Source organism: Poecile atricapillus, chromosome 12 (assembly GCF_030490865.1).
Source record: "Poecile atricapillus isolate bPoeAtr1 chromosome 12, bPoeAtr1.hap1, whole genome shotgun sequence".
NCBI lineage: Eukaryota > Metazoa > Chordata > Aves > Passeriformes > Paridae > Poecile > Poecile atricapillus.
This window is the reverse complement of record NC_081260.1, coordinates 15,393,310-15,419,632: the sequence shown is the minus strand read 5'-3', so window position 1 is coordinate 15,419,632 and position 26,323 is coordinate 15,393,310. Positions and strand designations below refer to the sequence as shown.

Genomic DNA, 26,323 nt, shown 5'->3' with positions numbered 1-26,323 from the left:
TACAAGGTCACTTCTGCAAAGGTTATTTACCATCATCAGCCCAACATAACATAGAAATCCAGCAGAGTACAGTTGTGTTCTATCCCTCCTGTTTAAAATTCACCTTTTCCTTAGGTGAGGACAGAATTGGAGCATCCCTTAGGACAGAAGCAGAGCTCCTGACAGCCATGCTGGCTGCTCCTGCCAGCCGGCAGGTCTGGGTAGCAGCAATGTTCCTAACGTTACTGAGACAGGTGACCTGATTTGTTATGGCAGCAGCTGCTCTCTGGTACCACTGCACTTCCCAGGGGAAAGGCACAAGGTTCCCTGCATCCCACAGTCTCAGGATTGCATCCTGGTTCCTTGGCTCCATCCTGCACACTCTGCTGAGCAGTGCTGTGCAGATGTTCCAAGGAACTTTACCAGGACTGAGGCGCTGTGTGCAGCTGGTCTGATGCTGGCAGTAGGTACTGCTGGGGTGCAGATCTGTGCAGCTCTGCACAAGGCAGTTTTTCTTCATCACACCATTCCCAGCGGAGCTACTGCTGGAAATTTTGCTTCCAAAACTGCTTCAGTCTGCCTCACAACCTGCAGTGCTCACTGCCCATGGGTCACCATCCACCTTTAAAATTAGGTCTCTTAGTGATGTGCACAGCACGACCTTCGACTCGTACACGAGTAAAACTGAAAGGGAGCGGTGTATTTATCCACTGGAACAGGAAAGCTGGAAGTGACCTGGAGGATCCTGCTGCTGTCAAGTGAAACGTATAAAGCAGGCTTGTCTTATCCTATCAGAATCAAAATGAGAATTCCAGCCCATTGCATCCACAGAACAGCAGCCCAGTTCATAATTGGCAAAGGAAAATAAGCTTTAGATAACAAGCCAGAGGAAAAAAATTACTCTGAAGCAAGACCATGTTATTTCAGAAACAGTGGCTCTGGTTTCAAGAGATTTTCTAGTAGAAAAATCTCATCAAAATTTCACATGAATTAAATTTTTTTACTGAATTGAAAATATTCTTTGATTTTGGGATAATTTTTTTCATCTAGGTTTCTTATGCATTCTTCAGTGCAAATATTAACTGCTCTTTTGAAAATGAAGCCTGAGAACCTCTGGAGACTGAGTATCTCCCAGGGAAATGGATGGGGAAAATGACAGCACATGTACCAGATCCTGTTCTGAGCAGAGAAGAAGGAGGTGAAAGCCACAGGCTCACTGTGAGGAGGTGCTCACCTACCTTTGACCCAGGAGGTGCAGTCAAGCCCAGGAACGCATACACGGCATTGTTCTCCCGTGCCTCGAAGAAAGCATCGTAGTCCTTCACCATGGCAGGAGGGAGAGGGAATAAAAGACAGAGGAGTCAATTGTCAGAAATAATCTCAACTCAGTTTGGGGTTTCACCCAACCCACAGCAAGCAATCTACTTCCTGTGGCCAAATGCAAAATCCAGCGTCAGCTCAGGTACGTGGTGTCAGCACTAACAGCACAAAACTGGAAAGGGACAAGCTGGGAATTCATTCTATGTCCCAGCAAGATGTTGCTGTGAGGTGCTCCTGCCTCTCCCAAAGGGACAGACTCCACACAAGGCAGGTGTTGTCACTGGTCTGGTGTGGACATTCCTCCTGCAGAAGCAGCTGAGCCTGGCCCTTGTCATCAGAAACCCTGATGTTCCCAGATGTCACTGCTGAATCCTGATAGGAATGGCAACTGTGCAACTGTGGACTCCAGCTCTTAAATCTGTCAGAAGTTCAACTGGAACTTTTACACTAAGAGTGCCTCTTTCCCATCAGATTTCCCACTAAGGATTAGTCTGTGCAAGTGAAGGCAATGGGGTGGCACTGTTCACTCACAGTGCACTACAAATGCCCTAAACACACACAGCCACTTCCCAAGAAAATTAAGTTAAAAAATAATTACATAAAAAGAAATACCAGTTGCCAAACCCCAACTAAAGGAACCCAGAAGTTTTGTGCAAGCTCACTGTTGTCCAAGTTACCACACAATTCCCTTGCTCTGACTTCTGAATTCAGCAAGGATCAGTCCAGTGACTTTGCTGCTCTCCATTTTAACTGATAAACATTACCAGCCTCCTCCAGCTTTCCTGGGCAATGTTTGGATGCAGGAGTCCTGGCTGGGAAGCCCAAGGCAGGCAGCAGCTCAGTCACAGGCTGGCCTCAGGGAGAGCTGTTTAGGACACCCTGCTCTGGATTCCTGACTGTCTGGGCAGCAAAAGCCAAAAGAACAGCAACTGGGGGGGGCAGCTCTAAGGGGAGGCTGCTGCAAGTAGAACAGAACAAAGAACAGGGACCAGAAGATTCCAGCTGCCTGGACTTCAGGGGTATCAAATTATTGCTCCATTTGCACATACAGCATTCACATGATGTTTGATAAAAATGTGTGTGATTATGGTAAATCCTCCCTGAAGCCCTTCTGTTGACAGGACTGGGGCTGCTTGATAACAAAGGGATTGTTTATCTCACTGGTGCACAGTCCATGAGCCTGCTCCGAAGCATCTCCCAGGACAGGAATTCCTGGGGCTGAGGAGCAGGGCTCATGCCAGCCCACACAGCATCTCCAGTTCCAGCCTCTCCGCTGTGCATGGGCCAGGAAGGCCAATTTGCTCTTTGCTCTGCCAGTTGTGCTGCATCAGATGGAACAAACTGAGAACTTCATGCTTGACAGGCATCAGATAAAGACAGAAAGAGGTTCAAATTCTGGGCACAGAATTAACTTTTACTTTCCTGAAAGCTGAACTGCAGCAACTCAAATCCAGCAACACAAACTGATCGAATTTCAAAAGTTCAACGTGACATCAACCAAATTTTTGGGAAGAAATAAACCCATAGCAAGAACCTTGTAACCAGCTCCTCCTCAGATAACTACGGATTCTTATGTTTGTCACTCCAAACCAACCTTTTTCCATGTCACAACCAGTCAGTAAAATTTTGAGAGCCAAGTGGCACAACAGCTCACTGCAGATATTATTTCAAGTTCTGCTTCTATTACAACCAAGAAAAATTCTTGGCACATTGAGAATAATTTCTTTCAGTAGGCATAGATTTGTCTCACAAAGGTCCAGATCTGGCAGGTCTTAACTTACAGACTGTGCAGGTCAGAACCAGACATCAAAAGGACTAGAGGAATGCACACTGTGAGCTCTGTTCAGAAGATACTGAGTTTTAAAAATAAAACTAACAGTTAATCTAATAATCATTCAAGCATGGCCTGCTGGGTACAAGTACTGCAGGGCAACTTACTTTTGATCAAGCATTAAAATAATTACAGTAGGATTTGTGTTTGCAACATGAGTTTTAATCTGTCTGAGGCACTGGAGTAAGTGAACCACAGCAGCCTTCCTTGTGCAAGCAGCACATAGAGCTGATCCCAAGAAGGATCAGAAAACCGATTTATGATCATGGCAGACATCAATTCATATGATCTGGGACTCACACCTACTGACAAATCCCACATGGGCAGAACAGATCTCTGAACTTGCTACAGAACATAAGGTTGGTGTAAAAGGGCCAGATTTCTGTGAGGTGTTAGTTCACAATCATGGGGAAAATGAGGATTAAAAAAAACTGGGAACTTTCAGAGCCATAAGATGGGAAAAAAAACCACAGGAAAGGAAAATTATGTATGTACTGCAAGGTAGGATCCAAATCAAGAGCTCTACATTTTAATCTCTTCTATGGTGTGACTGGAATATTCAAGAATCAATTATTACTAAAAGCCCAATATGGGGGGAAATGTCTAACACCTCCTACAGCCTTCCCAGTTTGGGCAACTGCAGCTGGGCAAGCTCTGCCTTGCTGCTCACCGCAGTGAAGCACAGGCGGTGGCACTGAGGAAGAGGAGTGGGGTGAGCACAGGAGAGCTGGGGGTGAGTGGGATGAGCACAGGGAGAACCCAATGTGAGTGGGATGAGCACAGGAGAGCTGGAGGTGAGCGGGATGAGCACAGGAGAGCTGGAGGTGAGCAGGATGAGCACAGGAGAGCTGGAGGTGAGCAGGATGAGCACAGGAGAGCTGGAGGTGAGCAGGATGAGCACAGGAGAGCTGGAGGTGAGCAGGAGGAGCACAGGAGAGCTGGAGGTGAGCAGGAGGAGCACAGGAGAGCTGGAGGTGAGCAGGAGGAGCACAGGAGAGCTGGAGGTGAGCAGGAGGAGCACAGGAGAGCTGGAGCAGCCCTTACCCCGAGGTAGCGGCTGTCGTTGAAGAGCCGGGGGGGCAGGGGGTTCCCGCTCGCTGGCCGACTGTCCTCAGGGACGTTCTCCCGCATCCATTTCCGGTTCTCCTCGTTAGCTGCGATGTCTTTCTCCTCAAATTCAATTTTGTTGGCTTCCAAGAAGCCTAACACATCTTGCTGCTGCTTTTTAATCTGTTACAAGAGAGGGAGGGAGGGAGATAAGGCAAACAAGATCAGTGAAATAATTTTTGATGCCACTCTGGGGTTCGAGTTAGAAACCAGGGGGTGCAAACTTACAAAACTGAACAGGCTAAAGCTTAAAGATGCTGCCCCTACACAAATATAAGTGTTGTGTACCTAGAAGGTGCCCACCCAAAAGCAGAGGTATGAGCAGGGCCCTTGTGCTGGCCAGATTTTACAGTTAACTCAGGGGAACTTTACAGTTAACTCAGGGAATTTTTCAGGTGCAGTGGACTTTGCTGGAGGCACATTTGAGGTACAAAGCTTCCTTGTGCCCTTGGAAGCACAGGCTGAACCCCACATTCCTTCTCAGAGTCCAGGATTTTGTCCTCCTTGGTGACAAAAGATACCAAGCATTTTTGGTTCATGCTTCTTTGCACAAAAACCCCTCTCCCGCTGTGTCCTGCATGTCAGCAGGGCAGGTACAGTCTCTGGAGAGCTGTGACCCCACATCCCCATCCTAACTTGTGTCAGGGAAGCCAGGTGAGGTCCCACATCTGACACCACCCATCCCTGTGCACTCACACAGCATCCAAGGGAAAAGCAGGATCTGTGTGGCAGGCACAGTGCTGGCTCTGCACAGGAAAGGAGGTTTTTATTACTGTCATTGTAAATTACTGACTTCTTGACACAGAGATGTTCTGCTTATGCTCTGCTCTCCCTCTGCATGACTTTACCACCACAAAGGAGATTATAACCATGCACATCCTAGCAAACAATAAAAAACTGGAATTTAATGGGAAATTTGTTTTCTTCAAATAACCCCCTTCACTGCAAAGTCAGTCCAAGGCCTGGCTTTACCCTAATGAGCTGGGTGCCGCAGGAGCAGCGTTTCACACAGATGTTGCTGGTGCTAACTCAGGTCAGCCGCAGCTCCCGGAGCAGCCGCTCCATATACGGCCACAGGCAAACCCGGAGCTGCCGGGGTCAGGGACAGCCAGCCCGGAGCCAAATATGGAGCCTGTGCCCCGGCCTGCAGAGCCCAGCACCCACGGGCACCCGGCACCGCACCCACGGGAATCCAGCCCTGCACCCACGGGCACCCGGCACCGCAACCCAGCCGCGCACCCACGGGCACCCAGCCGCGCCTGGAGCGCCAGGAGCAGCAGGGAGTATGAGGACAGCGCTGCCCTGAAGGATGTGGGCTGGGGAGCAGAGCCCGGCAAATCCAAAAGGGAATTTTCAAGCACTCCCTGACTCGGTGTGGAGCTGCTCTATCCATGGCAGGTTCAAGCAGAGCTCGGGAGGGGCGCATCCAGCTCAGTGCAGCACAAAGGGACCGACCCCACTCTCCCGACAGAGGGAAATGTGCTCCCAGCTCCAGCAGGGAAGCTGCCTGCTGAGAAGCCAATGTAATTCCTCCAACCACGTCAGCACAGGAGCCACTGGACTCACTGTGCGAGCACCCTGAAACACAAGAATATTGCTAATTTTCATCATGGCTAAAAATAAATCAAACTGGAGGAGTTAATACCGCCCCGAGGAAATAATTCATGTAGAGGCTGTAGAAAAACATTCTCAGCAGACTCAAAGCTCTGGGTAAGAGGTTTTCTTGCCTGATTCTAACAGCAGCAGAAGCAGGGAAAGCTTTTCTCTGTCGTGCTCTACAGCTCAGAGGGGAAAAAAGGGAGCACTTCCTTCATGAATAAATAAGGGTGAGGTCTTTGGAATTGTAAACTCTTCTGTCAGTATGACCTGGTAGTAAATGTAAATTTTTTTCCCTGAACCTGTTTAATCAACCATTTCCTCTTATCTCTGTATTTCAGATCCAAATACTTTTTATTACTCTCAGGTCCTTAACTTGTCCAAAATCCACTGCTTAGTGAGAACACACTTTGAGATAACCACAGACTTATTAAGGAAATAGAGAAAACCAAGCTTTTACCCACTCCACCATTAGCCTGTACACTGCCACGTAAAACAAGAGATCCGAGTTGGACAGGAATCAGCACTTTGATCCCCTGAGAAGTCACTTTATTTTTCTTTAATCATTTTGAATATTACACTGTCTTAGGCACACACACATCCTCACACCCTCCCAGCATCTCAACAGTGGGACAGTCTCTGGGTTGTTTTTCAACTCCAGGAGGTACAACAACATCCCAAACTGGGAACTGTGGCTCCAAAGGGTGATCACAACCCTCTCTGCTTGTTTTTGAAGAGCTGGCAAAGCTAGAAATGTATTTTTTTTTTCTGCTATAAAAGGCACCATTGTAAGGCAAGCATGAAGTTTGGTTTCTGTTGCTCTTAGGCTGTCCGTAGTCAAGGGAGGTAATTCTCTAGAGAACTCTACAGAAAAGCAAGGATGGTGTTGGTGCATGAGGAATATTAGTCTGGAGCCCATGTTTTCTGGCCAGACAAAAAAAAGTTGGAAGATTAAGCAGCAATGTTTTCTCCCAGCTCCTCAGACAAGTCCTCCGGGCACAGTGATGAGCACTTACACAAGAGCAGTAAAGGCTCCAGAGAAACAGGGCACCAACCACTGGGCAGTAGGGACACAAAGATGCCAGATCCTGTTATTTTATGGGATTTTATTTAGAAAACTTCCATTAATCTCAGGCAGGATCAGAGGGAAGGGCCGAAAATAGAGCAAGAGACGTCTGCTGATGCTTCAGGGTGTTTTGTCTTACTTGAAAGGGCACACGTTCTCCTCGGGACAGAGCCTGGAGGATGGTTCCTGCTGCCCATGTTTGGGAAGGAGTGAGGAACCTTTCTTTAGGATGCGCCTGTCAACACGCAGCACTCGCTTCCCAGAAAACCTCCCCCAGCTGCCTGGGCAGGCATGGACAGCGGCCAGCGCCTTCCCAGACCCCGCACCTCAGCCTGTGTAAACAACTGTCATGTCTGAAGCCATTCTGGCCCGTGAAGGGCAGCTCACTGCAGTTGGCAAACATGAAAATCCTTGTTTATTCCGAGTGCTCCTGACACATTGTGCAGGGCCAAGAGCAGGAGTGGAGAGCCGGGAATGCACCCGGAGTCAGCGCAGGAGCTGGGGAGCCGAGCAGGACCCTGAGGCTGGGGATCAGCACTGGTGGGGCAGGAGGATTTATGGAAACACAAAAGCACAAGAACAGAGAAATGAAAAACAGGGATGGACAGACAGCTGTAAGGAAGGGAAGAGGCTGGGGGAAGGAGTGGAGGGAATGACCAAAATGGATGGATAGAGATAGGGGAAAATCCTGGTGGGATGGACGCAGCAGGATGGAAGGAGAAGGGGTGGGAGCAGGTGAAGTCAGCACTGCCAGGAGGAAGGGCTGTATCCCCACTGCCCTGCCTGGGAACAAAGATACTCTCAGAACAGCCTGTCTGGCTCACAGGTGTCATAATCCCAACCTCAGAGACAGAAATACATCCTGCTTTCTCTGCCTCAACACACACTTGGGAGAAAAATGACTCCTAAGGTGAGTGGAGATATCTTCCTCCTTGCTGATGTTCCCAAGATAGTACTGAAAGAAACATTTAATGAAATAAATCTGTTGTCTCTTTGTTTTGGCTTTCAGGGTCTGGTCTCAAGACATTAAGAGCTCTATGGCAAGTTATTGGTGGTTAAGGAAAGTCTCAGCACACACTGTGATCTTGTGCTACAAAATCCACTGGGTATCAAGAATCCCTTCTTTTCCAATTACAAGCCAATCATGAAACATTAAACTTTCAACAGAGCATGGGTGCAAAATAACATGATAAAAATGAGTATAGAATTGTGAACAAGTATTGCCCCTCACTTAAGGACACATCAGAAATTCAGTTTACTGTTCTCAGATCTATCTCCCATCAGTGATGTCAGTAACAAGAGAAACCACATCAAAGCTGCTAAGAGTACAAGCAGGTGATGTTTGCCAACAAATCAATCTATCAAAAACAAAAATTTAACCCCAAAGTGGGAATAAACTTTCCAGAAAATGCTGGAACATTTTAGACTCTCTTTCAAATCTTTACTCACTGAAACAAAAGAAAAGTTAAAAAAAGAACTCAGCTAAAAGATAATAAGCAGAAAAGAGGCAGGGATGATGCTGCAGGACCTTGGTCCAGCGAGCAGGCAGCATTCCAGCCTCAACTCCAGCCAGGACTGTGCTGGCTGTTCAAGAGCCAACTTCTCCCAGCACCCACCCCACTGCAGGGAAACACTAATTTAAACACTTTTTGGAGCTGAACTTCACAGAAGGGTCTATCTCATTTGGTGTACACAGGCACACAGCACAGTCCAGTCCACACTGCTGGCCAAGAAGGGCTTTGGGTTGGTTTCTTTCAGTCTTGTTATTTCTTCAGTTTATAAATAAACCCCTCGTTGGACAATAGACATGTTTGGAAATCTATTTATGGACCACTGGAACTCAAATTAGGTTTACAGTCTGAGTGCTGCTGTTTTGATCCAAAAACAAACTTACTGACTGTGGCTCTGCTATCCTGGCCCTTGGCACGGTGTTTCTCCACCTCTTCTGTGGCTCCTGTGTCCCAACCTCCACGCAGAGGAAAAACATAGATTTTATTAATTTCTTTCCCAATGATGGGATTAAATGGCTCATGCTTTATTGTGAGGATTTAAAAGAATTATAAAGAGATTTCTTATGATGCTCCCAGCCATCATTATGTCATCCATTACAGCATCAGGACAAAAAGAATGGCCTCAAGCTGCAGCAGGGAAGGTTTAGATTAGGAATTAGGAAAAAGTTTTCCATGGAAGTGGTTATGAAGCATTAGATCAGGCTGCCCAGAGAAGTGGTGGAGTCACCATTCCTTGGAAGTGTTCAAAAAATGTGTGGATGTGGCACTTGAGGACATGATTTAGTGATGAACACGGGCCTGGGGCTGGGCTGACAATCTCAAAGGTCTTTTCAGCCATAACGGCTCCATGATTCTGTGATTCTCTCCAGCTCCTGCTGTAGGTGTGTCCTGAGCTGCCTCTCCCAACCTCACAGCTGGGATCCAGCACCAGGACAGAGAAGCAACACCTTAGAGCAGATCTTACACATTTGAACTTACACATTTCTCAATTCAGTTTCAAGACAACACCACATATAAAAGGGGATTATTTTTCCATTTCTGATGCCAGCCTTCTAGGTTCTAGATTAGCAAAGCAACTACAGCTTTAAAGCAGGTGTATTGTATGCCAATGATGGTTTTAAAGATGCTGCTTCATCCTAGCAGGAGCAAACCTTTAAATCCCAAAAGCAGCTGCTTTGTGCAGGTAGGTGAAGTCCAAGCTCCAGGTGATGCTACTGGTTGTGGCCAGACTTGCAGCCATCAGCTCCCCAGAAGCTTCAGAGTCTCCTGAAGATGGATAAGCTGAAATGTAAGCACTGAATGGGAAAAGTGCTGTGCATGAAATGTTCAGCAAATTCCACTGTCAGCCAGCAGCAGCAAGGTGGAAAACCCCAGGAGGTGATTTTCCTGGGAGGAATGGGTAGCATGAGGAATGCCAAGCGCTGCCAAGACAAATTGAGTTGTCACAGGGTGTCCTGTGGACTGAGCTGTGGCCACACTGCCACTATCCACTGCCACTTTTTGGAATTAAGAGTAAAAACTATTGGGAGTTTTGGTTTGGTTTTTATCTGTCTCACCTAATTTCTCAAATGACCTTGCCTTCCTCACCCGAGTCCCTAATGCAAAACCTCATCCTTGCAAATGAGCTGCAAAATGCTTAGAATTTCTGCTCCAACTACAACCTAATTTGTAGGAGTTAAACATCCCAGCAGCTCAGCCACGGATTTAAATGTCACAGATTCCTGACAGCCCTCTAAGCTCATTCCCCACCCCAGCACATGGCAGTAGGGCTCCCATCTGAGCAGCCTCAGTCCTGGTCTCCATCATGGTTTTCTCCTTGCTTTTACTCTAATATTCCAGAAGCTATTTTTTGTCTCGAGTGGTTTTGTTGCTTTTATTTGTATTAATGAGTCAATTTTTCCCCCCTATAATAGCTTAAAAATCCAATGTGCCAGTTTTGGTGGTGCCGCTGTAAATGTGGTCAGAGGGTGGGAAACCTGCAAGGAAACTCCAGCAATGACCTGGCTTGATCAGAGCTTTGCCTGGTGTCCCCCAGCAATTCCTGTCTCACTTATTTCTCCCTGCCTGGTAGAACATCTGCTTATTTTTAGGTCTGGGTAATTATCATCACAGAACTCAAAGCACTTCTTTGTTCTGGTTATTTTAAGCAGAGCATTACATGAGTGGTGCCATCGTTGTTTCTGCCGATGGATTCTGGTCTGGAGGGAATGAGATTGAGGACAAACACAGCAAAACCACCATGAACTTATGGGACCTAAATCAAACACAGGAGGCTGGAAAAGTTCATGCTGGACTTGTGCTCCTCTTTTTTTCATTTTCCAGAAATTCAGCAGTGTCCAGATGGACTCCATATGTACAGACTCTCTCCCTGCAGGGTCCTTTGGGAAAGCCCATGGCAATATCTGAATGAATCCTGCACAGCAGCGCTGGTTTGATGTGGCTAGACCCCAACAGCTTAAAATTGCTTTATTTGGAACTGGTTTTTACCACCAGGCACCCACCAACCGTGGGCTGTGCCAGCATCACCAGCCCAAGACGTGGGACAGGACAGAACAGGCTCCAGCTCCCACTGAGAGCAACAACCACATTCCTGCTGCTCACGTGTGGCTTTGGAAGACACCTTTTAGAAGCAAGAAAAGGTGAAAGGATGCAAAGGGACCACCACTCAAGAGTGAGGCTGGGGGAAAATCCAGGCTACCAAAGGGGTTTTGCAATTTAACCTGGAGGTTACATCACGTCTGGCAGCACACATGGGCTGTCTGCAACAGGGCTTTAGCCTGGTATAAGGTACCACCCCACAGACCAGATTTTGGAACACAAGCCAAAAATATAGCTGGAACAAAGGACAAAGTCTACACTTCCCAAAACAAGACCACAACTTGCTCCAGAAACCATAGAAAGTTATATAAATGAAAAAGCTGATTCATGAGAATAAAAATAAAAGCTTCTCTCATGGATTATAATGCCATTGTAACTGCATTCATTCAATAACCCAATGCCTAAAAACTTGTTAAATCCCACACTGACAACACCCAAGTCCAAAGATCCTTGTGCATGCAACAAGTTTTTCCCTACCAGAAGAACCAAACAGGAAAATTAACGTCACCTCCATGTACTAAAGTCCTGGGGAATCATAATTCTCAAGGGAGCCAAGGGCACTTAGAGACCCAACTCCCACTCATTTTTATTTACCCTGACACAGACTGCAAAGAGAATAAAATCCCAGGGGATTTGGCATTCAGTTCCCTTGGGCTGCTTTGGGAAGTTCAGCCAGCAACACCAGCCTGGCCCCTCTGCTTGGCACAACCCAGCACAGCTGAGCAGGTCCCTAAGTGCCACACTGCCAACTTGCTGTTGGAGTTCACGGAATTAGTTACGAAAAAATAATAAACCTTTTCTCTCTTGTTGCAGCAAGGAGGGTCTGAGTTCGGTGTTCCAGCAAAGCTTTTCAGTGTCACCAATGTGTCAGACATGCAGTACAGCCAATTCTACCACCCCTCGACTACAGTCAAATTCTAACAAAACACTGAAAGGCCACAAATAGGTCAGAACTGTCTTGCTACAACATCCAGTGTCTGTTTAGCTACCTTCCTCCTGCAGTGGCCAAAAGCAGATTCCTTTACCCATTTGTCAAGTAGGAGGACAAGTAGCATCTCCTTATTTATACCTCCCCAGCTTCTGGCACACAGCAGCAGCAGCACTGCCTAACGAAGTCCTGATGACTTTTTAATGTGTTTTAGGTTTACTTTCCATGAAGGCACCTTAAGGATCCACATTATTATCACAGCTTAAGGCAAATTCTGCTCTTAACAAATGAAACCCAAGCACTGGGGAAGTGTGTGGGGGTGAATCCATTCATCCTTTAGCACCTGGCTTATGTGGTGTTACCAGGATTCTAACAGAACATCTTATCAACAACACCATGAAGCCCATGTTTAAAAGTACCATTTAATAAACTTCACATTTTGTTCCAGCACATGAAAATGGTTCTGTCAGCTGAAACCTCACCTCTTTTCCTAATGAAGCACCGAATTCAGAAGTAAATCTTTCTCTTTTTTTAGCTGCAAGGAAAAGGTGGTGGGGCATTGAAAAGGCTCTTTAGGGAATGGTCACAGCCCCAAGGCTGCCAGAGCTCCATGAGCATTTGGACACCGCTCCCAGGCACAGGGTGGGATTGTTGGAGTGTCTGTGCGGGGCCAGGAGTTGGACTTGATCCTTGTGGGTCCCTTTCAACTCAGGATATTCCATGATTCCATGAAAAGAAGGGTGATACAGTGCATTCTCCTTCAACTTTCCTCCTTCCTGGCTGCTCCCCAACACATTTTCAGTTGCTCATTCAGCACTTCCTGGCCTATCCAGGATCCTGACCGCACTGGCAGCATCCAGTTGTTTTGCCCAAGAGCCCAGCTCAGTCTCAAGCTTACCAGAGATGCACAAACTCCTGGGAGTGTTCCGGGGGTGGCACAGATCAGCTGCACCCTCTTTAGTCAGGATATCTGTGTCCTCACCACAGCCAGAAATGACACATCCCTCTACTCTCTGCTCAGGTGCTTCTGTTCATTCTGTAAAAAGCTCACAGAGGGTCACTACTGCCAAGTCAAAGTCATTCACAAGTCAGGATATACCAAAGCTCTTCCCCACAGGAATCATGGCCTGCTTAAAGGCTGTGCACACTCTGTGTGCATCCAGAGACTGACTTCCTGCTTCTCCGGGATTTTTCCTTCCTTTTTTTTCATTTTTTAAAGTTCTGTGAAAAGTGACAGCAATGCCCAATGGGATTATTTGCCTGGATTTCAAAACTAAACAAACCCCACGCAGCCAAAACTTCCACTTGCAGGGATTTTAATGAAAGATTTTAACATTTAAGATATTCCAACATCAGCCAAAAAATAGATGTTTGCTCATGGGATGACAGTAAGCCTTTTTATACTGTACTTTCATGCACATGGAACACAAGATCTCCAGCAGCTGAGCAAGGGAGAAGTTAAAACCCAAAAGTCCCCAGAAGTTCTGGCAGTACTGGAGCTGGTACTAGCAGAGGCCCCAAAGCTCCCTGCCTACTTTTTGTAGACAACCCAAGAGCCAGAATACAGAAAAACAGTGAATGCAACAGAAGCTTCCAACTGCCGAATGCTGGGAGGCGTCTCACATCTGGAGAGGTGTCAGAGTGACACTTGTCCCCTCACACAAGGAAGGTTTGCTCATAGACATGGAGGTGCCTGACTCCTCTTCACTCTGCTCACCTTGGGCTCCAGGGCCAGGGACAGCAGCAGGAGTCTCCCCTCCCTTCACGTGATCTCTGCAAACAACCCCACCAGGAGTTGTGTTTGATTAGGGATGAACTTTGCACGGGAAGCAGCCTGAGTCTCTGGGAAGTCTCTGGGCACAGCCTGGCAGTAGCTCCAAACTCCCACAGCCTGACTACTCCAACATCCAAAGCCTGCCCATCCTCATGAGGGGCTCTGCACAGGCTGTTCCCAAACCTCACCTCATCCAGCCAGGTCTGGGCAGGATTGTCCAGGAGAGACAGTCAGGGAAGCACAGCTCTTTACCAGGACTGTAGATGCCCAACCTGCATATATCAGGGTTATGGAAAGAGGCCTTCTCCACCAAGTCCAAAGACCTGTCCTGAGCATGTATTCACTATTCAGAATCACAGACTCACAGAATATCCTGGATTGGAAGGAACCCTCAGGGATCATCAAGTCCAGCTCCTGGCCCAACAATCCCCTGCTGTGCCTCAGAGCGCTGTCCAAGTGGTCCCGGAGCTCTGGGTCCGTGACCATTCCCTGGGGTGTTGTTCTGGTGCCTGACCACCTCCCAATGAGGAATCTTTTTATAACATCCAGTCTGAACCTTCCCTCACACAGCTCCAGCCATCCCCTGGGGTCCTGTCCCTGGTCAGAGAGCAGAGGTCAGTGCCAGGCTATGCCTTGGCCAGGCTCCATGGAGCTCTGAGCCGGGGATCTCCTCCAGTCACACAGCAGTGCTGCTTTGGGGCCCCAGCCCAGCTCACAGCTGACGTGGGGATTCTTGTGCCATCACAAGCCAAGGGAAAAAATGAGCCAGGGAAGGCAAGACTGCCTCTCCCAGCAGCAATAAGGACTGAAAGCAGGGCCATGGCCCAAACCATGGCCTCGAGCCATTCCTGCCACAGGCTTTTGCTTCACTCAGCAGCAGGAAGGATTTGCAAATGTAAATATTCACATATCAGCATGATTTTTTTTACTTTTCTTAATGACTACTGAAGTTATCCAGAATAAACATATGAAAAATCAAACTTCCAGACCTAGGCTTCCTCTTACCTTCCTTTAGGTGAGGATGTAAAGAAACATTGATGTTTGGCAAACCATAGTTGACACTGCCCTTGAACCACCAGAGCACCAGGAATTGTCATTTTCTAAAGGAAAACACCACCAATACAATACTAAATAAATTGACCCTTGGCAATTTTCTAAGTCAGTCTCGTGGCATTTGACTTTTACAAGCCTGAAAACTGCTTGTCTGGTCCAAAACCAACAGAGAGCGAGCTTCCTACTGTGGAATACAGGCTCCATTATCTCAGTTATGCACTGACAAAGCATGAGCAGCAGCAGAATATGAACTCTTCATTTATTACACACAGTTGTTTTCTGCAGCAGACGTGGAGCTTGGCAGGCTGAGTTTCCCTGGAAGCCTCCATGTGCCTTGTCACAGCATCCAAACTCAGGGCTGGGTTAAATAAAAACAAACAGATTCACTCCTCCCAAAGCCCAGTACCAAACTAACAACTCCTGAACAGCACAGGCTGAGAGTGGCAAGGCCTGGGAGCATCCCCATCCATCAAGCAGCTGTTCTGTGTAGTCCTGGGGTCTCCACAGCCTCCGCACCTCACTGGACCTCTTACCTGAGTCACAAAACAGGGAAAGGGGAACTTCTGCTATGTGGAAGAAGAAAAAAAAAGTCCTTAAATCCAAGCTAACTCTGTAGACAGAGACACAGACTCACAGACTCCTCGAACAATTTTCTCTTCACCTCTCAAAGCTCCCTTTCCTGAGCTGTTAGTCATCAGGAATAATGATTTTTTGAAATCACTGCTTATTTACTTTCATGCATCATTTCTGGATGATTCTACAAACGGTATCAATGCACCACAGCCCAGCCCCACAGACAGGCTTTGCACACGGACTATACAGCAATTTACCACACAGAAAACTGATCTCCAAAAAGACAGTGAGGCTCGGTATCACAAGATGCAGACAACTCTCTGACATATGATATATTCCTAAATACTCAAATATTTGCCTTGTGGCTGAGAAAGGCCCTGAAGGTGCTGCTGGGTCACCTGACTGCTTGCTCTGCAAGCTTTAAAATATCCTGATAGTCTGGACCTCACCCCCACTGTCAGGTTCTAAATCTGTTTTTCTCAGCCAGCCTCTTTCTGAAAGCCAGAAGAATTACTCCTCCTTTATCTTCAGCTTCATGGACATCCCAGGACAGGTCTGTTCAAAGCTGGCAGCAACTCCACCCTGTAAGAACTGACACAAACACTGAAGTCCCACCTCAGTGCCCCTGAGACCTCATCCTCCACATCAGACCAGCACTCCAATAATATTTCCAGGGAAGCAGCCTGAGATAACAACACACACAGGGCTGCAGTTCGGGGGGTTTATTGAAACAGCTGCTCCTGTAATTATTTTTCAAAAGCTGTGGATTTCTGCTGGCAATGAGGAGCCCTGCACAGCAGAGGGAAAACAGGTTTGGTTGTGCTTGTGTGACAAGCTGAACTCTGGTTGGGGAAGGAGTTAAAAGCACAGACAGTTCTGCACGAGGCCCCTGTGGTTTACAATAAAAGCAAAGTTTATTTCCTGTATGGTTTAGCACACAGAGGCTAAATTAACCGACAGAAGTAAAAGTTTACAGCATTAATTGCTGTTTCACTGCCTTTATATTGCCAGGCATTTATTCTTTAAATGAAAGACTACTTTAAGAAGAAATACAACATGGCCTCAGGGATCCAGGTGCTTCTGATGTGTATTATTTTTTATCTTTGAAGAATTCATATACCACAGATCTTAGTTAACAAAGAGTCGTTTTGCTGACTGCTGTTCTAAAACTAAACCAAGTAATTTTTTGAAGAGAACAAAGTTTTTTTCTTCAACTAAAATACCTAAATATAATACAAAAGAAGAGAAAAGGCTATGGATTAAATACAAATTTTCTTCCTCTTTGCAAGAAGAGCCAGGCTGTCTTGAGACAGAACAGCATCCCAAAAGCATCCTGGAGAGGAAAGATTCAGCAGAGCACAGCCCATATGGGCAGCAGTTTTCTGACCCAGTAATTAATTGCCCTGGGTAACATTTCTAGTGTGAATCATCTTGGAGGCCCCAGATCCTTCTTTATGATACTTGGACAAAATATTGTCTAAAAACTGTCTTTAAGAGCGAGAGATAAATTGTTCTCACAAAACCTGGCAACACTGCAGTTTCTAACACTTTAGGCAGCAGAAACAATACAGGAGTTGGCCAAGCTCTGCCTGCCATAGGCAGGAAGGCCAATGCCTGGGGGTTTGCTCTTATGACTGCTCAGGAAACATCCTGAAGTGACTCTTTCAGGAATTAACAAAATGGAGCATTTTGCAACACAGTGAGGTTGTTCCCATCACCAGGCTGCTCCCACCCACTGCATCCCTGCAGTCCACAGGGAAGTGCCACCTTCACCCCAGAGCAGGAGCACTAATCTGGATGCTACCCATGTCTTGGAGCCATGACCTGGAGCCACTTTGCAACTCCCCACTATCTTTTTTAAGTTTTACAGATCCCTCTTGTCACCATGGTATCTGGGTTTGCTTTTTTTTTCCCTAAACCACAAGCTTCCTTCTGCCTCAGTGCAAGCCAACATCTGCTTACCCCAATCAGAAACTAAGATAAATACACACTGCATTTTATTTTATCGGAGTTTAAGTCCCCAGCTGTTTATTTGCTGTAGGATGGAGTTCTCCAGGCCTGGGCAAGCAGCCAAAATGGCTTCATTCCCCTGCTGTTCCTCTGTCTCAGCCTAATGCTGATGGCTGGCAGTGGGAGGTGATGGCTCTCCCAACACCTTCCAAGCTGCCGGCTTGGGTCCCAAATCATTCCCTGGAAGACAGAGCTGTCTGTCCAGCTGCTCCTCAGTTCATCAGGGAGCAAATTCCCGAGGGGAACATTTCCCAAGTTAGTGTTACAGATTTACTTTGATCTTTCCACAGCATGCACAAGAAACTCCAGACTTCTGCAGGTGAAGGGAGGATCTCACAGGGACATCCTGGTTCATTTTATTGTGATGGAAGGGAACAGAACTTTTGAAGAAGATTGCTCAGGCACAAAAGTTTCATGGACTGAGCTACCAGAACAAGGGACTTGTTTATCTGCATTACAGGGTGGAATTTCCAGTTCTTAATCGGGATTACCAGGGCACTAACAAGGAAATTTGCAAACCTGCTCCTTTATATCTCTATTCACATATAATGTATTCCCTACCTAGGGAAAGAAAAAAAAAACAAAACCACCAAACATCTACTAGCCATAAATCAGCTTCATTTGAACTTCATTTCTGTTCATATCTAGTGAGAATGTTTTGGGATATATTTCAATTCATTCATGGAGTTATTCTGCTTCTTTCCTGCTCTGCCAGTTGTTCTGCAGCTGCTGCTCTGTCCAAATACATTTGCAACATGTGCACAGGAATGTCTTGGATAAGCAGCATTAAGTGTTTCCTAAGGAATAAAATCTTGTCCTGCTGTAGTCCATGGCAGAGTTCCCAGCGATATAAGCACAGCCAGAGGTTGATCCCATGAGGTGAATACAGATGTGCTGTTTAAACCTGCCTGGCAATGAGTACTCCCATAAAACATGGGTTTATGTGAAAATCATGATTATTTTTCCCAGAGGCTTTGTGTTTGCTGTCTCCATCAGGCTTTTCCAGTTGACTTTGATCTATGCCTAAGGCAGGAGAGGTGTCTGATCATCTACCCTAAACATGGGCTAAACATGCAGTGTGTCAGCATCTGCACAGCGATGCTGGTCTTGGAATCACCAAATGCTTGTTTCATATGTAAGAAATGCAGAGACATCAAACCAACATACACACATACATTATTTCCCACCAAACATTTTCCTGGACAACATGGTCTTAATTTTTTTAATGCAAACTGTTAACATAATTTTGGGAGCACAGCCAATTTCATTCAAAAAGAGAAGGAAGCTTTACTGGGTTGGATCCAACACTTGTCTAGCCCAGTCTCCTGTCTCCACTGGTCACAGATCCCAGGGAAGATCACGCCAACAGACGGAGCACAAGGAGCTACACCACATCCAGCTTTCTTCCCAGACTCCAGTAATTCACAGTTTTGAGTCAGAGGTGTAGTAGTAATGTTTAATAGCCCTTCATAGACTTTTCCCCTTAATTTGTCTCACTGCTTCCCAAGCCCATGCACTTTCTGCTGTATGCCACATCCTCTGGCACGGAGTTCCTCCCTGAAATCTGTGTTGTCAAACAAAGCATTTCATTTACTCTGAACCTGCCACCTGCCACTTTCACTTGCTCTCTCCCAGTTGTTCCATTAGGAAAAGTTATTAATAAACCCGTCCTGTTTGTTCTCCCATGCCTGACGTGATGTTATCACATTTCTGACTTTTTCAGCTCTTTCTTTCTCAACTGCACAATTCACAGAATCATGGAATGGTTTGGGCTGGAAGGAACCTTAGAGACCATCCAGTTCCACCCCTTGCCATGGGCAACACCTTCCACTATCCCAGGTTGCTCCAAGCCCCATCCAACCTGGACTTGGACACTTCCAGGGATGGGGCAGCCACAGCTTCCACCTTATTATGCACAAATTCTGCCTTCTTTGGTTGTTCCTCCTACAGTGATCACCTCACCCTACTTTCTTCCCTTTTCTCACTTCTGTGTATCACTTAAAGAGAACAATTCCAGTCTACTAAAGACAGACTCACCACACATTTGTATAGTGGGGTTTTTTTGGTTTGGTTTTTTTTTTGCCCCTTCCCGTCCTAAACATTCCTGACATTCTGTTTGCTTTTTATGGCCATGAATATGGTATTTTTGTAGATTTACCTAGTATGGCTCCAAGACCTCTCTGCTAAACAGTATTTTAGCAGAGTTTAAAACTCATTCTTGCACAGGACAACCATTGTTTCTTCCCCGTTTTCCAGCTGGGACAGCAACAGCAGGCTGCTCTTACACTGTTTGCTTGGAGTTCAGCACAGATCTCTGGAGGAATCTCGTGGTAATTTCTGCAGATTGAAAAAGATGCTTGTGTATTTCCAAATCTTGATTGTTATCTGCTTTCCGTAACTGATGTGCAATAGATTACATAAGCCAAAAAGAAAATAAATAATCCTTTTCTCTTATCCCACAGCAGCTTAGTTTCTTTCTGGAAAAAAAGATTTTTAACCTGGCCAATGCTTGTCCAAAACTTTCCAGAAGTCCAGGGATTCAATATTATGGATCCCTCTCCCTCCTATGCTCCAGGTAGCTCAGGTGTGAGGCACAGCTTTCTCCTCTGACACTGCCCCGATTCTCCTCCCTGCTCTGTCTCTGTCCACGCATTCACTGGGAAAGAGCCCAGTGAAGAATAACATCCATTTGTGCAGGGCCGGAAGATGGCTCACAGCTCCCAGATTTCCCTGAGATCCTTTTTCAAACCACAGCTGCCTTTGGCTCCTCTCTTCAGTCCAACACTCCAGCAATCAAACAACAGGTAATAGTTAAAATTTTACACTTGAGCGCCTTTAGATTTTCTAGAGAGGCTGATTCATGCATGGAAACAGCCCCAGAAAAACTGAACTGCAGATCATTAATTAAAGAAATAAATCACCACATCCATGTCTCACAGGGGAAACCAAGTCCAGGAAGGAGCTGTAAGTCAGGATGTGAAAACAACTTCAGCTGTATCCTGAGAGCACAAATCTCAGTCAGGCCAGTTGGATGCTGACCCTTCACATTTTTTTCTGGTGTTTTAAACCTCTGTCTCACTCTGCTGCCTTTTCAGTGTTAGGAAATGGCCTTAACATTGAGCTGGAGCTGCTGTCCCAGAAAGGACGTTGCTCCTGGATGGAGGCTTTTTTTTTCTGGGACAAACAAGAGTAGATAAGCATTACAATTAAAGCTCTTTCAGGTTTGATTAAGTATCTGACCAACAAAAGCATTTCAATTTAATCATAAACTGAAAGTCTCCCCTGCGTATGGCCAGGGTTAAACAAATGGCATTAACACTGATTTTTCCCATTTGAGCAGAAACATTCCTATGTATGAATAGCAGAATATTGATATAAGATGTGGATTTGGTTCAGGTTTCCAGCTCTCCAACCAGTGTCAGGAACTGAGATTGGTGCTTCCAAGGCTGAGGAGCATAAGGAACAGGCAGAGCTCACCTCTCTTCGGCTGTGGCAACAATGCATCCTTAGTTCTTGTTTTTGTCATAGAAGGGAGTATTTCAATTCAGTTTTGACCTTAAACAGCTCAGTTCTGTCAATGTTGGTGGAGTTCCCTTTGTCTCCCCTCTCACCAATTACTCCTTTCCTGGAAGGAATAAGAATAACCTTGCAGAGACTCAAGTCTTGACACCCTCTGCTCATTAACGCAGATGCCAATTCACTGACTGCTATAGGAATTTTGTCAGTGTAACTTTAATGTCCCAGGACAAGGAAAGTTCTGTGCTCAACTCTATAAATATTTATTTAAAACCCACAAGTGCTTAGCCCTGACATGATGCTGTGTGGATCCTGTCTTAGAATATGCTGCAGTTCAGGGTTTAAGGGAAAGCCAGCACAAGCTGACAGCATCCAGCCTCTTCCCAAAATCTGCCTCTTCTCCCCAAGCAGAGACACAATCCTGATGCATCACCTCAGAATAAACACTGTCCTACCTGCATATACAACCTAGAAAAATTCTCAATGAAAAGCCTTTACTGGCTTTAACTGTGGAGTAGAATTTTCCATCTTTATCCTGCTGTCATAAACTGGTTTTAGTTAAGCACAGTAGAATGTTTTTTATTTTGATATATTAAAACTATTGCAACAACTGCAACCAATTTAATCTCTGGCTCCATTAAAAATTTGAATGCAATATTTTAAGAAAAATATTTGACTTATCTTGAGCTTGGAACAATGACTTTACAAAAAACAACAGGAGGCAGATGGAAAATATCCCAGCTTGAGCCACATTACGGATTTTGTCTTCCATCCCAAAAGCTGTAACTCAGAACAACTCCTACCATTTTATTGAGAGAAACTCTGTTTGGTGAACACTGGGTATCCAAAAAAGTCCTTCACATGTATAATGTTTCCACAAGAGAGGGGTCCAAAAATCAATACCTAGCTTAACAAGTCACTTTTCACCCATGGTATATAAATTGCATGAGCCGAGTATCACAAAAACATACGTACACCATGAGATTGTTTTTTAACGCCAGATGCAGCTTATTTCCCCATAATATGTGTGTTTACCTAAACTTGCATCACAGTACAAGACTATTTACCAAAGACTTGTGTAAGTGTTTTCTTCCCACATAAACTGCCCTGCCAGGCAGCCCAAGGAAGTTCACAAGCAGCTCCTGATCGTCTGCTGCCGCTGCTCGGGGCTTCCGCAGCGACAAACGTGACCACAGACATCCGGGCTGAGACAGCACGCTGGGAACCTTGAATGTGGCAGCAGAACAAGGGACACTTGTGATCCACACTGATAAGGACTGCATGCACAGAGCCACCCTGCTGTGGCTGCATTTCCCCTCAGAGCCACCTCCTGCCACAGCCCGGCACCACCACGGCAAAGCCATTGGGACTCCATGAGCTTTGAGGCCTTTTCCAACCTGAACGATTCCCTGATTCCATGAAACCTCACAGCAGCCAAACAACACAAACACAAAGCACACAGACTCTGCTCATTCCTGTAAGGGTGGCATTATTTGCATTTATTGTGACCATCTGAGAAAAAAGGCTCTTGGTGGATTTAAGTTCAAAACAGAATTTTTTTTATACAATCTCCATCTCTCCATGTGTTACCTCCCCGGGATTCAAACTTCAGAAAGATGAAGCAGCCCCAGCAGCCCTCCCAAAGCTCTGAGCTGTTAAACAGAGACAAGAGATGGTGGTTACACGCCCTCATCATTTCCAACAGCTGTTCTCCAGAGCTCTTCTCCCTGGAATGCTCCAGGAAGCACTTGCCACTGATTGTATGCCTCCAGTAGCACCAGCAAGTTCTCTGGTGCCTTACTGGGAAAAGAGAAGAGTAATTGCAAGCAAATGTTCAGTCTCCAGACCATGGGCCACTTTCCTCTTCATCTCCTGGGAGGTGGGGAGAGGAAGACCTAGATCCTTTCTCAAGCAAGAAAACAATACAAGAAAAATATGAACCCCTTACATCCTTAACTTTGTGAATGAAAAATAAATTTGAATTTCCTTTCCTCTCTAAAAGCATCCCTCAACAGTGGCAGGTCTGTGTAATTCATGACTCTGACTCCGACTGGAGATCATCTGACTCTGACTCTGGAGATCATCTTTCTGCCGTTTCTGCAGTTGCAGTAGGAGGCAAAGAAAGAAAACCACTCACACTGCCATCAAAACAAGGGAGGAGAGCAGAGCTGGGAGAGATGGAAATGTGAGATGTAGATCACAAAGATGAAGCATCAGGACATCAGACATTTGATGTGGCAGTTTCCACAGCCCACAGCGTTGGCAGCGGCACAGGGCAGAGCTCAGCCCACCACAACCAGTGCTGCCACTTCAGTTCTACAGCCACAGACTGCAGTTTCAGCCAGAGCCATGGAGCTGCAGGGTGGTGTTGGATGAACAAATACAATTCTCTCAAAGTCCGTATTCAACACCTGTGCAGTTGTTGGCAACAAATGCACACTTTTAAGACCAAGAATTTAAGCAGCTGGTTCCCTTCCACATGAGATCAATAAAATGGGCAATCCAGCTGCCCTCAGAAAGAAACGGATTCTGGTGCAGGGAAACCTCTTGCCTTGAAATCAATAAAATACCAAAATCCTGTGGAGAAAATCACACGCTGGATTTGTGCCATTCAGCTTCTTCCCTTCTTGTATCCTTTTCTACCAGGACAAAGAGTCAAATGACTCAGGCCTCTCTTCCTTGCATCTCCTGAAGGACTTGAATGGCAGGTCGCAGTGAAACCCCTCTCACAGCCAGCACAATCCCTGTTCCTGCAATGCTCCCGCACTTCTGAATGCACTACTTACATCTCATGTCTGTCCATAGCCTTCACCACTGTCCCAGGCTGAGGTACACTGCTCACTTTGACTGTCTCCTATGCAGGAAAGCTGCCGGACAGCAGCTCCACATGCACATTCCCATGTGGGTGTCTTCACCTCATCTTCATAATTACAATCCCCATGCATCCCTGCCCAGCCTATAACTCGCCAGCATAGGATTCACGGTGAGGAAGATTAAAGACAACGGACCACTTCCCAAGCAAGACTTTCAAACACAGCAGGAAACTGGTGCTGGAACTACCACATTATAGAGTGAGAGGAGGCCAGACAAGATGTCAATCATCATACTTTCCAGAAATCCCTTGAAACACACTCATAAAATGTCTTTGCTTAGACATGAGCTTCACACGGCGTTTTTTCCTCACAGATACATCATACTGAATATAAACATTATAGAGAGAGTGCCTTGGGGAAACATTTTATGCACTGTGATGTGGCAAATTATACCATATAACAAAGCAGGACTTTGCCAATAATAGACCACAAAATTTGGGCACTCTCCAAGACTCACAGCCCCAGGGTGTGAGGTGTGAAGCAACCTCAACCCTTTTCCCTTCAGTGGGAGACACTTTCCAGTGTCTCACAAAAGCCTTTTCTCACAAAAGCTTCTTCAGCTTACAGAAATGGGGCAGGAAGGAGGAGATTTGATACTTATTTCTGGTTTGCTTCTAGTCAGGCAAATTAGCCTTTTAAAACCCAAAATAAACACAGTGCTGGGTGTCACTACAGTACAAAGTGAGAGCCCTTCCCAGGCTGATGTTACCCAGTTCAGTCACTTTGCTGCACACAGCCTTGTCTCTGTTCCATCTCTCTGTAGCAATCTTCTCTGATGTGGATTTTTCATTCCTGGAGTGGATTATTTCAAATTCAGCGCCCAGAAAGGCTTCTCTGGTCCTCCAAGCAAAGCCTGTCTCACCAATGGTTTTAAGAGCCACAGAAACAACTCATTCCCATTCCCACCAAAGACGTGCCTCTCTGTCTTACTTTAGGTTGAAACATTGATTAAAATTCTTATACTGGAAAGAAAACATCACTCAGTGAGGTGCTGGGCTGGTCCTGCCAACAGAAACACCCTCAGTGTACGCAGGAATCTAAGAATGTGAAAGTCTTGCTCATTACCACAAGATCCCTTGAGCTGCTCCAGCTTTAGACACAGGCATGAGTGTATGTGTGTGCGTGTATATATATAAATACACGTCATAAAACTGGCAATTATGTGCACATTACGCTCAAATTCCCCAAAAAACAGACTACACCAACGCTACATTCAAATTCCACAGGCAGGGATGCACAAAGGAGCCTGAAAGGCAGCAGTTAGTCAGACTGGAGCTTTGTAACATGTACAACCCACACAAGGACCAGGCAGCACTGTAGAAAACACTAAGCTAATAATCAAAAACTTAATTTAAAACCAGAAAAACACAGTTGGGATTGAGATCTGTGCTTGGACCCCTAGAGCTCAGTATCACCAGACAGATAGAAATCAATAGGTGCCATGAAGAGGGCGCTGATAAAAATCTATAGCAACTGAAGCAGTCAACTTGAAACCTATTAACAGCTGCATTAGAAAGAAAGGATTACTTTTCCAATCTGCTGCTTTCCTTCCAGATGATCATTCTGTACGAACCCAGAAGAAATCCCTTTGGATCCCTTTTATGAATTAACTACTCAGGATGCCAAGACCCTCCCCAGATCAGCATGAAATAATCCTCTGCTCTTCACCACCACCAGCACTGTCAGTGCTGGCATCAAGTTTAACGAAAATGACCCAGGAAGGGAGGGACAGCAAGGACACCTGAGGCACAGGCTCCTGTGCCATCTGCAGCCCGTCACCCCAAGCTTACCAACTGGTATTTGGTCTGTTGAAGCCCATAGACCAGTGGCTGCACTCAAGCAAAGAAGGAGAATGCAGTTAGGGCTTGTTTTTATGCTCTCTACATCACTGTCCTCCCAAAGTTTGGGGACCTGAAGCACAAACAGTGACAGGAAAAGGTCATCATACAGCCACAACTCAGACTCTATCTCCTCGCAGTAAAAGTCACTGATCATTAACTGCAATAGCTGGCATTTTCTGAGTCCCTGGCATTTTGTAGTTCTCCAGCACATCCATTCCAAGTGCAACCACATCCCCCGGATTTCAGCCTCGGAGCATCTCCCACATGGATCCAACAGAAACCAGATGATCCTGAGGACACAGAGGTACACCTGAACCCAGGCACAAATCCCGCTATTTCTGTGTACCTTTATTTTCCCTTTGAAAAACACAGTCCGAGCTCTGCCTACAACACACTGGGGCTACAAAAAGCGAAACCCAGTATTCCCAACAGGGCAAGAACCAGAGGCTACTGGGACAGCGGCCACACACGCCTGCCACAATCAACGAGGAATAAACTCATCAAAACCAAATGACGGGCGACACATTTAGAATTTAACTTCAAGAACAACAAAAAGAAAACCAGCTAGTGGTGGCTGTGTCTTCCCAGCACAGGGCGAGGGGTGCGGGATCACCGAGGAAATGCCGCTTTCCGTCGGAGGCAGCCGCAGCACCGCCCGCACAGCGCCGGGCGCCGTGAGGGGACCGCGGCTGCCCCGGCCTCTCCCCACGCTGCCCGACCGCCCCTCGCGTTCCCCGCCCGGCACAA

General features: G+C 46.2%; 1 protein-coding gene across 1 annotated transcript in view; it reads right to left on the bottom strand.

The window, feature by feature from the left end:
- SH3BGRL (SH3 domain binding glutamate rich protein like) overlaps nucleotides 1-26,323 on the bottom strand; it is a 30,313-nt gene that overhangs the window by 3,809 nt on the left and 181 nt on the right. The window contains exons 2-3 of the mRNA XM_058848082.1: nucleotides 4,175-4,360; nucleotides 1,218-1,298 (exon numbers count right to left, since the gene is read on the bottom strand). Of these exons, the coding sequence (XP_058704065.1) occupies nucleotides 1,218-1,298; nucleotides 4,175-4,360 (267 nt within the window). The remainder of the gene's footprint in view (nucleotides 1-1,217; nucleotides 1,299-4,174; nucleotides 4,361-26,323) is intronic.